Raw genomic sequence first — 15,037 nt, 5'->3', positions numbered from 1 at the left:
TATTCTTAAATAATATTTAAACATTTTTTAAATTTTTTAACTTTAATTTAAAAATAAATTCAAATTTTGAAAGAACTTGAAAATACGACTTTATCCCATAAGTGGCGTAAAATCGTATTAGTCTTGGGATAAGATTTAATGATTTAAAATAGTAGAAATATAATTGCTGATACACAATACCGTCAACAAAAATATTTTAATAACAAATTACTATTAATAAATTTATCTTTTATAAAATAATTATGTTGGTGTTCTCGTGTAGCAGGGTGAGGGATACGGAGTAGAGATTTATTTTAAGTACTGTTAAAGTGATTGTTAAAGTGTTATGCTTAACTGATATTTAGTATTGATAAATATTTATTTTTAACTTATTATCATTGTAGACAGCTTGCATAATGTTTGGTATCACTTTCTTACAAACTATAAGCTTACATAATATTATGGAATACGCTTTTAATGGTTTTAAATTAACAGTGATTACTAATTAAGTAAAAATTATAAGCAATATTTCTTAAAACGATATCATTAAATAATCTGTACTTACTTACTTCTTCGTAATTGGACATAGTGTTCTTTTACATCATTATTGATTATAATTAGATCTAGGATTTTAATAACCTAAAAAATACACAAAAATGCAAAAATTACTTAAAAACTCTAAATAATGAACTTAAAAATTACCAAAAAAATGCTCTTAAATGAACAAAAAAAAGAAATTAAATTCAAAATAATTATTATTTATTCATTTTATATCACATAAAATAGATAAAAAAAAATTTAAGAAGTAAATTAAACAAATATATTTAGATTTGAGTTGAAAATTAATTATATTACTTTTTCAATATCAATGGACTAGAGTGAATAGTTAAGATTACCTATATGACATATGTTAAAAACAGCTTAAAATAATCAAAAATGAGTTTGAATACACAAAATTAATGTAACATTTTTGTAAAAATGACTTTAAAAATGCAATAAAATGCATTTAACACAAAAAATGCACAATGAAAATAAAAATTATACATTCTAAATTGTTATATAACGAAACAAATTTAGTTTTTAGTTAGAACTGTATAGTACTTAAGAAAAAAAAAAAATGCAAAAATCATCAAAATCCTAGCTCTAATTATAATGAAAAAGAAAATAGTGATTATACGTCATATTTTATGATAATGATTAATGGAATTTTTGAGCGGGAATTTATTATAAATGAGGTTAATAGTTGTCGATAACAATTTATAAACATACGGTCATGGATAAATAATATAAATCATTTTTTTTTATCTTGACTTTAGGCATGTTAAAGAAACTTTATCATACGGTTTTGCCTCTCGTACGGATTACCCTGGTTTCCCCTACAAATTTTGCACACGCACGAAATGCATGTAGTAGATGTACCTACAGTGTTTTAAAAGGACGTTGTCCGGGACAAATGAAACCATGTATTGCCAATAGTCTGCACTGCTATAAATATGTCAATCGCTTACATTCTAAATGTTTTTCTAACAAAAAATTCACAGAAAAACTTATTTTATCTAAAAATAACTATTACGCTTAGGTGTAAATAATATTCTCCAAGAATGTTTTTCCAAAAGAATTTGGCAATTTACTAGTAACAGCTATAGTATATTCAATCATCCCATCTTGATTCATACTACAAATTACAAGTGATTAGCATCTTCTTAAGCTTGTCAAAAATTATAATTGAAAAGATCTCAATTTGTAAACAAAGTATTTCAAATGTATAGGTGTTAGTGGTGCTTCCAAAATAGTACCAATATAATATATAATCGTATTTAAGATAAACTCTGATCACGAATGGCGTAACGTACTCAACCAAGGTTCTAACAATTATATATTTTTTACAGAAGTCCATAAAGGGCGATTTATTTAACACGGTCATCTCTTCTTATGCTTAAATATTGTTGAATACTATTTTTTTTAAATTTTTTTTTTTTTTTTTATCAATAATCAATAGAAATTGACGAATGCCACATTACTACTATTTCATTGTGAAGGTTCAATTTAAATATATTTTTTCATATCGTGCAGAGATATAAATGATATAATAACACTTTATAAATTAATATGTATAAATACAATAACCGAGACGAATATAATCCACGTAATAATACTACTTAGATAATATAAAATTAAATAGGTACTTAATATTTTTTTCTTAAAAACACTATATCAATGTTTAACTCGGATATTAAAAATGTATCTATAAATAACAATAATATCATAATAAAATTCAAATAAAATAAATAATGAGATGTTTATATACAATACTCGTCCCTCTTAAACTATGTCACATTGTATACCACTAATATTAATACACACATTTGTAAATGATTACACAAAAACGACATAAATGAAAACGGTTAACGACTACGTTTTCAAATATTTTCACAATATTTTAAAAATATTAAAATTAAATTATATTTAAACTAAGTAGTTAATATTCATGAAAAAAATAAATAATTTAACCAAACATATCCTATGATATTATGATAATATGACTTATTTTCCAAAACATTTCTATTATACGATGATTTCAAGTTTTAAATTTAAGTTAATTGAGTTCATTTTTTGAAAAAAAAATAAGTACCTAATTTAATTATTTCACTAAACTGAAAAGAGAAGTATAATAATTATATATATATATATATTAATATATTATCAAATTTTTAATATAATATCACATGGTATATCATAAAACATGAATCGATTCTTAGAATTTTAGTGCATAAATTAAATTATGTACGACTATACGAAACTATTTTTTATTTTGTAACAATAAAGTATTTTCTTTATGTATATGTTTGTTACCTATCGTAATCGTTGTAGTATCAGGATTTAAATATAACTTAAATCTAAATTATTTCTATAGTATATAAAAATAAAAACTACCTTCCTTATCACTTAAGTTAACATTCTCAACATTTCTTATTGCAATATCGTATATTTCACCATCTGTCGTTCTATGGTCCAGCTGAAATATCAGAGGCAAGCATATGTGGTGCTATTTGAATTTAAAGTGGTTGGAAATTGAATATTTACTCGCGCAAAAAATAAATTAAATAATATACTAGAATAATATGAAATAATAATTTAATATTAATAATATAATTTATTGTTTAAATACTTACAATGGGTATTTATCAAATACTTCAAACAAGTATGCTTTATTAAAATTATCATACTGGATGCAGACGCCTTCTTGTTTTTTATTTGTCTTTAAGGTCTAACCAAACTGCGTTTTGTGGTGATAGGTAACGTCGTATACTTTTCAAATCTTTAGATTATTTACAATAAAACCGGATATAAGAGAGAAGTACAAGTAGATATAGATTTATATGCATATATTGAGGGTGGTCAACTTGCGGCTCGCGAGTCACATATGGTTCTCGTCATAGTCAGATGCGGTTCGCGGCTAATTTATAAAATCAAAATTTTCTCATTATTATTGTTATGAATTTAAATTTTTTAGGTATACTTACATTTATAAAAAATCATCAAATCATATAAAATGTATCCTTAAATATTTTGGCTGTTGGCGTCATTGCATATATCCATATGTTTCGCGAAGTGTTCATGTTGGCCACCCCTGATATATATTATATATTTATATTTAATGAAATAAACAAATAATTAGAATAATTTTGAACGATTTAAATAGTGATGGTGCAGTGAATGTGGAATTTGTGTACATTAGTATACGGCTATATACACTAAATGATCATCGAATTCTATTATTCCAGGAGTCTCCTGATTAGGAACATTTCATAATTAATAGGGTTAAGTACATGTTCCAAGTGATAGAAATAATAAATGATTTTTAATTTCACTGGTTAAATAGGTTACTCGTGATTATTTAGTCATCAAAATAAATTTTTGATCAAAAACACACTCAATAAATAAACCGTTGATAATTAGAATTTTATGTTTTCATTTATTTTCGAACATTAAAGAATTTTTGTTAATAGCTATTATAGATTTCATTATAATAATTTTTAATCGGCCCAAGCAGTGGCGTAGCCAGGGGGGGGTTTTGGGTGTTTAAACCCCCCCCATTGCCTTTCCACATCTAATAAATGTATTATTTATATTATTGGATATTTCATTAATCTAGTACCTATCTATAAAAATATGTATAATTTAAAAGCAAAACATTTCTGAATATTTTAAGAACTCGTCCAGAAACCGATTTGATAATAATAATAATAATAATAATATTATCTTTTAAATAATACTATCACGGGTTTTCAACAACACTGTGGTTCTGACTACGGCTTAAGATACCAGTGCAGGTCGCCGGCCGGTGCAATTAATTATTGTAGATGAAACTAGCGTTCAATGTATAATCACGATATTTGATAAAACTGTTTGCTTATAATTTATATCACGATTTTCAAAAATGAGACTGTTGTTATCTGTTATTTTTGGTTGTGTGATACTGTGATAAATTTAAATTTTGTCAATTCATTTGTCAATTAATTTGTCTTTTGTCTATTCTCATACTACTTTTCGTCATGGATAAATTTTTAATAAAAAAACCAAGTGCAGCAGTATCTCAATCATCATTAAAAATTGATGTGGTGAGTTAATTAATACTTAATTCTATTATTTGTACTACAAATAATATAGTCCATATAGGAAAGTAACATGAAATTGTAAATATGTTGGTTATTATATTTTAGACTAACACTGATAAAAACAAAATTAAACCACAGAATTCTGTGATTAAACGTTCTGTGGAAGACGATGAAGATGTAATCACTAAAATTGCTAAAACTGTAAGTAATTATTATATTATATTAGTTGAATTAATGATTATATTAGTGTAATTAAAAATATATATTTTTTTAACAGAGTAAGAATGCCCTAAATTTAAAAAGTTCTGATAACAGCGGTCATACTGATACTACTGATTCCATGGATATTGGATTACTCATCCAGCAGTTAGAAAAGGTTTGCATGAAAAATTATTTAAATATGTTTTTATGTGGTTATAGATTATTTGATGTTTATAACACAGAATAAATAAAAAATAATAAATAATAATAAAAAAAATTATTATTATTTTAATTATTTTTTTATTTTTTATTATTATTTTATTATTTTTTTTTTTTATTATAATATTATATTATATTATTATTATATTATAATAATAATAATATTAAATAATAATAAATATTCTGTGTTTATAATTTATACATGTATAATATATGTATTTATGTTTAGATTTTAGATTCTGTGTGGAACAAGAAACCTGTTAATTTTTACATTATGTTATTATGATTGTTTTTACTATATCTATAGACTATAATTATTATCTATTTGTATCATTTGTGTCTGTGACCTGTGTTAATATTGTTTGTGTGTACTAATGTCCAATAGGTATTAATAATTATAATAATAATAATAATATAGAATATATACAATTAATAAAATATAAATTTACATCAATAGACAATAGTAAGTACTGGGTAAATATAATTTTATAATTAAACTTATATTATGCATGAAATTAATTTGTTAGAAAAGGTTTATACAATTAGTTGTAGACTGCTTTTGGTATAAATAAATAATAACATTTACAATGCAGCTAGATAATTGCATTTAAGCTTTGGATTTGATTTAATTTTAGTTATATTTTGTTTATTTGGTTTTGCATTATTTTTACAACTTTTGTTTTAAGTAGTTAGTTGAGTTAAAATTAATATTTCAATTATAGATTGACTCAAATAAACGAGCTGAACTTCTTTTAAAAATTTGGGAACCAGATCATACTTTTAAATTTCCCATAACTGGGAATCGAAAATTGAAATTTCAACTTAACTGGTTAAGAAAATGGTCTTGGTTAACATATTCAAAATTGCTTGATGGTGCATTTTGCAAGTTTTGTGTTCTTTTTAAAAGAAACGAAGGTGGTCGTGGTAATCAAAAGTTAGGCAAACTCGTTTTAGAAAAATTTTCTAATTGGAAAAAAGCAATTGAGGAATTTAACAAACATGAAGGTACAAAATATCATAATAATTCAATGTTAGATGCTGATAATTTATTATCCGTGTACAATAAAAGTAAGGAATCTATTGATGTCCAGTTAAATAATAAGTTAAAAATTGAAATACAAGAAAACCGTAAAAAAATAATTCCAATTATTGAAACAATTATTTTTTGTGGACGTCAAGGCCTGGCTTTGAGAGGCCATAATGATTCAGGACCCATAAGTTTACAAAATTCTCAAATTTATAATGAAGGTAATTTTAGAGAATTGTTAAGATTTAAAGTTGAAGCTGGTGATAAAAATTTAGCCAATCATTTAGAGACAGCTCCACGTAATGCGACATACCTTAGTCCAGAAATTCAAAATGAAATAATTAATACATGTTCTAGTATGATCATCGAACAACTCGTTTCTAGAATTAATAGTGCAAAATGTTTCACAGTATTGGCTGATGAAACAACAGATATTTCTGGAATTGAACAGTTCTCGTTATGTGTTCGATATTTAGACATGTTGAAAAAAGAGATGAGAGAAGATTTTTTAAAATTCGTTCCTGTTCATGATGTTACCGGAATAGGATTAGCAACTTCTCTTTTGGATAACTTAAAAGAATTAGGGCTTGAGTTGAAGTATCTACGTGGTCAGGGATATGATGGTGCTGCCGCTATGAGTGGGCACTTTAATGGTGTCCAAGCTCATGTAACCAAAAATTACCCTCTTGCTCATTATATTCATTGTAGCTCCCATAGTTTAAATTTGGCGATTTCGGATGCTTGTAATGTTCAGTCCATTAGGAACTGCACAGGAACTATTCAGAAAATTTGTGTCTTCTTTAAATATCCCAAAAGAAATAATGTCTTAACAGAATCAATATCTTCTATATGTCCTTCTTCAAATGCTAAACGTTTAAAATTACTTTGTCCTACTAGATGGGTGGACCGTCATGATTCTATAATTATTTTTCTTGATTTATTTGATGCTATTATTGACGGCCTAACAAAAGTATGTTCTTGGTTTGATAAGGATTCATCATCAGGAGCATATCAGTTATTATGCTCTATTAAACAGCCAGAATTTATACTAGCAACATTTGTATTAGCAAAAATATTTGGTATAAGCTTGCCACTAAGTAAACATCTCCAAACTAAAAATATAGATCTGATTGATGCTATTGAGAATGCGGATAGTGTTAAATGTATTATTGAAAATATAAGAAAAAATGCAGAAAGTGAATTTAAAAGTATATTTGATGAAGTTAAAACTAAATGTGATGCATTAAATATTGAAATTTCTTTGCCCCGTAGAACAAATGTTCAAAAAAATCGTTGCAATGTACAAGAAAATTCTCCTGAAGATTACTTTAGGATTTCTATATTTATTCCATTTATTGATAGTTTTATAAATGAACTAAATGAGCGATTTTTATCTCATAAAACTATGCTTAAAAATTTTACTTGTCTTCTACCTTCCTTAAATGGAAAATTTGAAGAAGAAAATATAAAACAACTAATTGAAATGTACCAAGATGATTTGAACTGCAATAAATTAGCTGCAGTCGGAGAAATAAGAACTTGGCAACAAAAATTTGTCCAGACACAAGTTTTTCCAAAAAATGCACTTGACGCTCTTCAAGAATGTAATGAAACAATTTTCCCATCAACTTTTAAATTACTTCAAATCTTAGCTACCCTTCCAGTCACTACTGCCAGTAGTGAAAGGTCTTTTTCTACATTGAAACGATTAAAGACTTATTTGCGGAACACAACTTGCGAAAATAGATTAAACGGTTTAGCACTTTTAAATATTTATAGAGAAATAGTATTACAGCCGGAAGACATTTTGAATATATTAGCCTCAAAAACGAGAAAAATACGTTTATTGTAAATAAATAATAAATATGATAGTTTTAATTAATTAATTATATGTATAAATAAAAAATAATTCATTTTCATATTGAGGTATTATTATTATAATTTATAATATTGTATAATCACTAGTTCACAACTGAATTTTGTTCTTGAATAGTTCAAATTTCAATTGTGAAACAAACCTAACGAAAACTGTTTAATTTACGCTTAAACCCCCCCCTTGCAAAATCCTGGCTACGCCACTGGGCCCAAGTGACTATAAATAACTACCATTAATTACTGAGAGAATCATTAAAGACGTGTAAATGTATAATATATTTTAACCTAAAATATTTTTTTAATTTTTAATGTTTATTAAGTCGTTTGATAATTTTGATATTCGTATTAGCTACAATATCACTTATTTTGTTTCTCTAATAAAGAATTAAATAAAAAAAAAAAAAAGTAATTTAGACTAGAACATACTATATATTTATAAGTTTTAAATAATTCATCAAGCTATTGATGAAGGAATTTCCAAACTCTCTTGTCAATTAACCATTGTTATAATAATAAACCCATTAGCCACCAATAAAAATTCTTTAGTGTTAGAAAATAAACGGAAACGTATTATTCTAAATTAATAATTATCAAAAGTTATTTTGATTAACATTTGACTAATTGCTAGCAATCTATTTTTCTCATGAAATTATAAATCGTGTATTACCTCCATCACTTAGAATATGGATTTAATCCCAACAAATAAAAAATTGTCTCAAATCAGTAAACTCTTAGCTTAGGACTAAATGACCATTTAGTGCCTTTAGTCTTATACTACTATACACACATTTCGAAATCGCTCCACCATCACTATTTGATTCTTTCAAAATCATTTCAATTATTAGATTTCTGTTTAATTTTTTCATATTAGAAGTAAAATGAATGGTGTACTAGTATTGTAGTCTGTAAGGATATTACATATAAATATCATCATTTGAAATTTAGCGAGCAAAACATTAAATGATTAAAACCGATTATAAGAATTTAATAAGTGATAATTGATAACAGTTTAACGATAATACTAGCATAATAATTTGTGATGGTAGTGGTGCCACAGAGACCACAGTATTGTTATTGTACGTTCACAGTAGACAGTGGTGTTGTGTTCTAGTTTTACAACTACTTTATTACTGAACTTATAATTTATAATTATATTATATTATTATTTAGAATATTTAAACATTATGTGCTATATTATATTTATTTTTGTTAAAAATAGCCTATATTTTGAAGTGATTATACGAGTATTGTCTGAATGCATAACTAATAATAAAAAATTATTTATTAATTATCAAACAGCAAAAATTTAGAATTCTGTTTTTTTTCTTCTATAAATTATTAATTTTGTATAACTAAGGTTTCAATAAAAAAAAAAAAAAAAAAAAAATTATTAATTTATAATACTATAGTTGGTAGTTATATTGTTATAATAAAAAAATTAGTGTGATGTAATAAAAAAGACCATGAGAGGATACGTATCCATAATTTCTCTTGTAATTACGCAACTGGTATTAGTATTGAATTTCCCGATAAAAATGCGACTATTTTTCTCAGTGAATTAATTTTACTATTAAATAGTAATAATTTTTTAAATGATGATAAGAAAGGGGATGACGAGTATTCTACTTTTGTAACATGGAATATTATTTGAGTTGTCATTTAAATCTTAAAGTTAATTTTATATGTCTCAAAAATTACCAATATATCTGTGTGCTGTAAAATAATTCATAAGTAAATATCACTTTAAAATTATCAACTGTAAAAATGGTACCTATGAATGGGTGTTCTGCAAACAACAATATCTTAATATTTTACATTTGATTCAATAACCGTTATTAAATTTAAAGATGATTGTTGACACTGAATTATAATTTTATCATCATTATTATGAAACACTTTGAAATCGGAGCTCATTCTTTCGTATATTTTACCTTATATAATTTATAAACATGAGAATACATTGTTAACATTCAATTGTACAATAAATAATAATATAATAATTATGAATATGGTTAGTAATATATACGATAATAGATATTGTTAAATGTCCAATGTCATAAAAAGTTATTTATATACATCGTAAGAATCAATATTGTATTTTTAGTCATTATACATAATATACTTATATATTATTATTGTACATTATTTGCCTGCGTGAATTTCGTTTGTTTCAATACTTTTTCAAGTACTCATGATAATGTTACATTCTTATGATTTTTGTGTCTTATTTAAAAAATAATTAACACGTGCAAATCATCTAAATGTTCATGATAAACTTAATTATAACTAAATTGCAAGTTTCAACAGAATGTGCAAACATAAAAAATATTCCTATTTATTTCCACTTATAAATTGATTGCATTGTAAGCGTTGTATTTTAATTAAACAGTATGTATACATTATACCAACGTTTTATAATTGTTAAATCTTTTTTAATTTTTAAATATTTTGCGTTATTTTTTCGGGATTTCCAGTAAAGTATAAAATTACAACCAAGATAACGTTTACTTATAATTTGATATGATAAGTAATAGCATAATATTTTTCGTGTATATTATATTATTTTTGTCTAATTATTGTATAGATAACAGTTATCAACGTCTAGAATATCATAATTACATTTTATTCATTGTTTGTACTGAAATTCGTCGGTTTATCAACCGTATAAAATAAAAATGTTTAGTGATTAATTAGCATAATTTCATATCAAAGATAAATTAATATTAAAGAACGACTTGAAACAAAAAGTTGTGTAGTCTAACTGACAACAGCGATACAATATTAATATTTCATTTGACTAAGTTGAATAAATAGTTTAATATTTAAATAATATTATTATCTGCTTGATTCTGTAAAGTACGGTAAAAAAGTCAAAAATATTTATGATATTAATTTATGCTGATTGGATTTAAAAAAAAATTGTCTGCCTGTTCAATTTAATTTTAATTCTCTGATGTTACTACATAATCACATCAAAATTAAGCTCATAAGATGTTATAAGTTCTATAACTTACAATTAATTTTACTTTTTATATTCTGAACAATATAAGAAAGTTTTTTTATATTTCCTAACTTCCTAAGCTATTAAATAGTTTCAAATATCTTTTAAATCGATATAAAATCAATATAGTTGTGTCGAAAGTATTTGTAATAAGCAGTGATTTATGTATTTAAAAGTGCACGACAGCAATAAGTAATAATTTGTATTTATCATTTCGTTGCACCTTGCACTACATCAATTAAATGATAAACTATGATTTCTTAAGTAAAAAAAAAAAAACTAGCAGAATATACTATTATGCTCAACTGTTATTTGTTTATCATATAAAGTAAAACTTCTATTATTCGCCACTCCCTCATCTATAAGACTATAAACTTCTGTTATGCACTACCTATCATCATAATAATATCACGATTTATAAATAGAATATTCCAAATTTGCAAAATCATATTATAGACAAACATGTATTTATAACTAACTGATATAGTAATATGTAATATAATAAAATTAATATAGGTGTTCACGAAGCAATGAATAGTGTCTTTACTCAAGCCCCCTGTCTGAATTGATGTAAATAATTATGTTTAACTAAACTTATTGTTTATTACATTATCCATATTATTTTGTTTCTTTCATGCTAATTATTTGATAGTTTGTACTTATTTTAAATTATTACTTTACAGATCAACAATTTTCTAGCTTAAAAATATATATATATATATATATATATATATTATATATAATAGATACCTATTATAATTATAAATTTAAAAATGCATTTTTTTAGTCCTATTTAAGATGGTTAATCGAGGTTTAACTGCACTTAAATAATATTATGTAGACAATATTATTACATTTTACATATTTTTATAATTTTAAAATGCCTTAACTGAATTTTATAATTTATTTACAATTGTTACTTATCGAAAAGAAATTTTCTTTGGAGGCCATCAACGTCGAACTGTTCGTCATCATTACAGAACAATAGACCGTTATCGCGAAACTTCTCGACAGCTAATCGGCTGCGGAGTTCAGTGACATGTTTTATTTATTGGACAAGACCGCGTTGATATCGCATAAAGACAAAAAATATTTTAAATCACCGTTTATTTTTGTCGTCGTTAATTAGTCGTTATTCGTTATAGGCTATAGCTATAATTATAATTTTGTTTTTATTTATACGATCGAGTCTCGGAACGGACTACGACACGAAGTATCACCCGCAAGTCATGTATTTCTCCCAGTAGCGTACGCAATGGGGAGGCTAACGGGCTATAGCCCCCTCTCTTGACCATAATAGTACTATTTTTTTTATTTTTTAAATTTTTATCGAGTTTCATCTATCGTCAACTAGTAAGAAAGACATAAATTCATATACGTCTTACTGGAATAAATTCATTTTTGCAAAAACATTTTATTAACAAACTATAATTTTGCCAAAATGATTACTAATTATTTGGTAAAAGTATGAACTGCTTGTATAAATGACCTTATAGTAAATTTCCAAGCTTTAGCAATACAAATTTATTATTTTATACATTTTGGACTACAAATTAATTGAGGTTTTGTCAAAATGTGAACTTTAAATGTTTTAAATTAAAAAAATAATCGCACCTATATTATATCATCAATATTTTAAAATAGATATAATAAAACTTACGATGAATCTTGTATTATATTTTTATGTTTTTTTAATCAAACAAATATTTTTTTATTGACATTTTCAGAAAATTAATAAAATACAATCTAAGCGATGATACGGTTTAACCTACGTTACAAACAATTTTTATATTTTTTTATTTAGTTAGTTATGTGTTTCGGATTTTCCAATTATTTTAAAAAGTACTGAGAATTTTCAATTTCGATCTCCCGAAAGTACTAACTAAATTCAATTTGCTTCAAACATTTTTTTTTTACCAGAAAATTTGAATAGTTGAAGTTGTACAAACGTTTCAAATACCTCACCTAAATGCGTGTGAAATTATTTGATTGTACAAAATAAAAATAAAATTGTAATTAATTTCTAAACCCCTTCCACTGAAAAATATTGAGTAGGAACACCACTAATTTTTCCCATATTATAACGATGGATAAATTTTATAAAAACATTACATAAAATCACGATTTCGTTGATATATTTCGATGTATTAATTTTTTTTTTTTTAAATACTTTGTACTAATGGTATTTATGTTGAAGAATATTGTGCCTGCAAATCGAAGTGAATGTACTACTTGAGCGAATTGCAGGGAACATCAATGCTGGACAAAGGCGCGTTCGTTATTCATGGAAAATCATATTTTATGACTTACTAAATAACCAGTTTTCGAGTGTCGAAATTGTTAATATCGAAATCGATTCGCAGCGTTCGGTGTTCATCGCTGTCCTTCTAAATGACAAATATTTTATTATTATTATTATTATTATTATTACTTTTATATGTATATACTACATACGTTTATCCTTGCGTAATTCCGTAACTCCAATACACAGTATTTTATACACAATTTGCGAATACGTATTCATTGATTGTCATAATATACACGTAGGTACCATCGTATACGCATAGGTTAGATGTATATAAACTTTAAAAAATTTGAATATATTTTTTTTTCAACTATTACGAGATCTGGTTAGCTGACTATTATTCGTTTTATCGATCATATACAGGAACATAAGAGAGTAATATTATTTTCGTCAATAAATCGAAACCAATCAAACGTATTTTATTTTTAATGTATTTTCTTACAGCAATGTAATAAGGGTAGGGAGATAATGGAGTTTTGATTATGATTATTGTTAATACAGTAGTTTTAAAAACAAACGTATGATACATTTTTACTTAAATTATAAACTTTGAAATGAGGATTAGATTAGTTAGGTATAAATGTTAATAAATAATGTTCATTTTTCAGTGGACACTTTCTGCGACAAGTAAAAAATTCTAAAAATGTTCAATTGATTAGTAAATTCAGTAATATAATATTTTTAGTATTTTGAAAAAGTAATATTTTTATTTTTTCTGCACAGACGAATGTTTAATTATCCGTAATGTGTGAAAAAAAATTGATATCAATGGAAGACTAGCAATAACGCGATGATTTATTATAATGATTTCTGATTTAAATAATTATGTATAATATAATATAACATAAAAATACATCATCGTGGCAGTATCTGGTGAAATCAGGCAGTAGTACCCAACTACACCAGATTTCTGCTTCCCAACTGACTTCTTTTTACCGTTTACAAGGTCTTAGCCCCACCCCATGTAAAATTCCTGACTACACTATTGTTAGTCTATAAAAATAATAACTTATATATTGCCTACCGAGTTTTCTATTAATTTAACTCGAAACCTCTTTTAGATTCCGGATCACCTGCTCGGATATCGTTTAAATAAATAATAATAAACTGCCATTTTAAACGATCTAATCAATATTAATAGGTGGGATAGTTTATTTAATGAAACATTTTGCACGTTTGACAGTTGTAAATAATTACCGTCGTTTTGTTGTATAATATAATTTGTTCACGTATCGAAGAAATCGGAAAAAAAAATATATATATATATATTTATCATGATATGTTTTCGATAATATTCTCACTTACGTGTCTTAAATAAATCCGAAACTCCTGGTTAAATACTTATTTCAATTTTATTACTATAATATGTATACGTTTTCATGCAGAAATAAATTTATGGTTTACTATAATATTTTATTTTTAAATCGCCAGACTGTATATTGTAATATGTTTAATATACATTATTGTTGATTATTAATACTAGTATTTTTTTTTTTTATAATCGATGGTTATATTAATATGCATAGGAACACACAATGTATGTATATATAGTGTATGGCGTATATTATATATAATAATGGTATGAATGTCAATCCGACGTGACGTGAAACGCTCTGTATGCATCAGATGCACGTTACACGCAACATAATTATTGACAAATGTCCCAATAACGTTAATGTATGTTTGTGTGTGTTTATATATAGGTACCTTGTTCACAACTTGTCGGCGTGAAATGACAACACAATCCTCCTTGAAAGTCTCAAACCCGATTCATCAAATAATCAATAACAATATCATCGCTATTGATATTA

General features: G+C 25.2%; 2 protein-coding genes across 2 annotated transcripts; both read left to right on the top strand.

The window, feature by feature from the left end:
* The first annotated feature begins 4,501 nt into the window (after nucleotides 1-4,501).
* LOC112601870 lies at nucleotides 4,502-5,379 on the top strand. The gene is made up of 4 exons (XM_025349724.1): nucleotides 4,502-4,601; nucleotides 4,704-4,799; nucleotides 4,876-4,974; nucleotides 5,248-5,379. The coding sequence occupies exons 1-4, from the start codon at nucleotides 4,536-4,538 to the stop codon at nucleotides 5,302-5,304; spliced, it is 318 nt and encodes a 105-aa protein (XP_025205509.1). The 5' UTR covers nucleotides 4,502-4,535; the 3' UTR covers nucleotides 5,305-5,379.
* A 144-nt stretch (nucleotides 5,380-5,523) lies between these two features.
* On the top strand, nucleotides 5,524-7,897 carry LOC112601624 (zinc finger MYM-type protein 1-like). The gene is made up of 4 exons (XM_025349331.1): nucleotides 5,524-5,550; nucleotides 5,741-6,023; nucleotides 6,198-7,059; nucleotides 7,318-7,897. The coding sequence occupies exons 1-4, from the start codon at nucleotides 5,524-5,526 to the stop codon at nucleotides 7,895-7,897; spliced, it is 1,752 nt and encodes a 583-aa protein (XP_025205116.1).
* Nucleotides 7,898-15,037: the final 7,140 nt, after the last annotated feature.

The sequence above is a fragment of the Melanaphis sacchari genome, unplaced genomic scaffold (assembly GCF_002803265.2).
Source record: "Melanaphis sacchari strain LSU unplaced genomic scaffold, SCAv2.0 Contig7_pilon_pilon, whole genome shotgun sequence".
In the NCBI taxonomy this organism is placed as follows: domain Eukaryota; kingdom Metazoa; phylum Arthropoda; class Insecta; order Hemiptera; family Aphididae; genus Melanaphis; species Melanaphis sacchari.
This window is presented reverse-complemented; position numbering and strand designations above follow the sequence as displayed.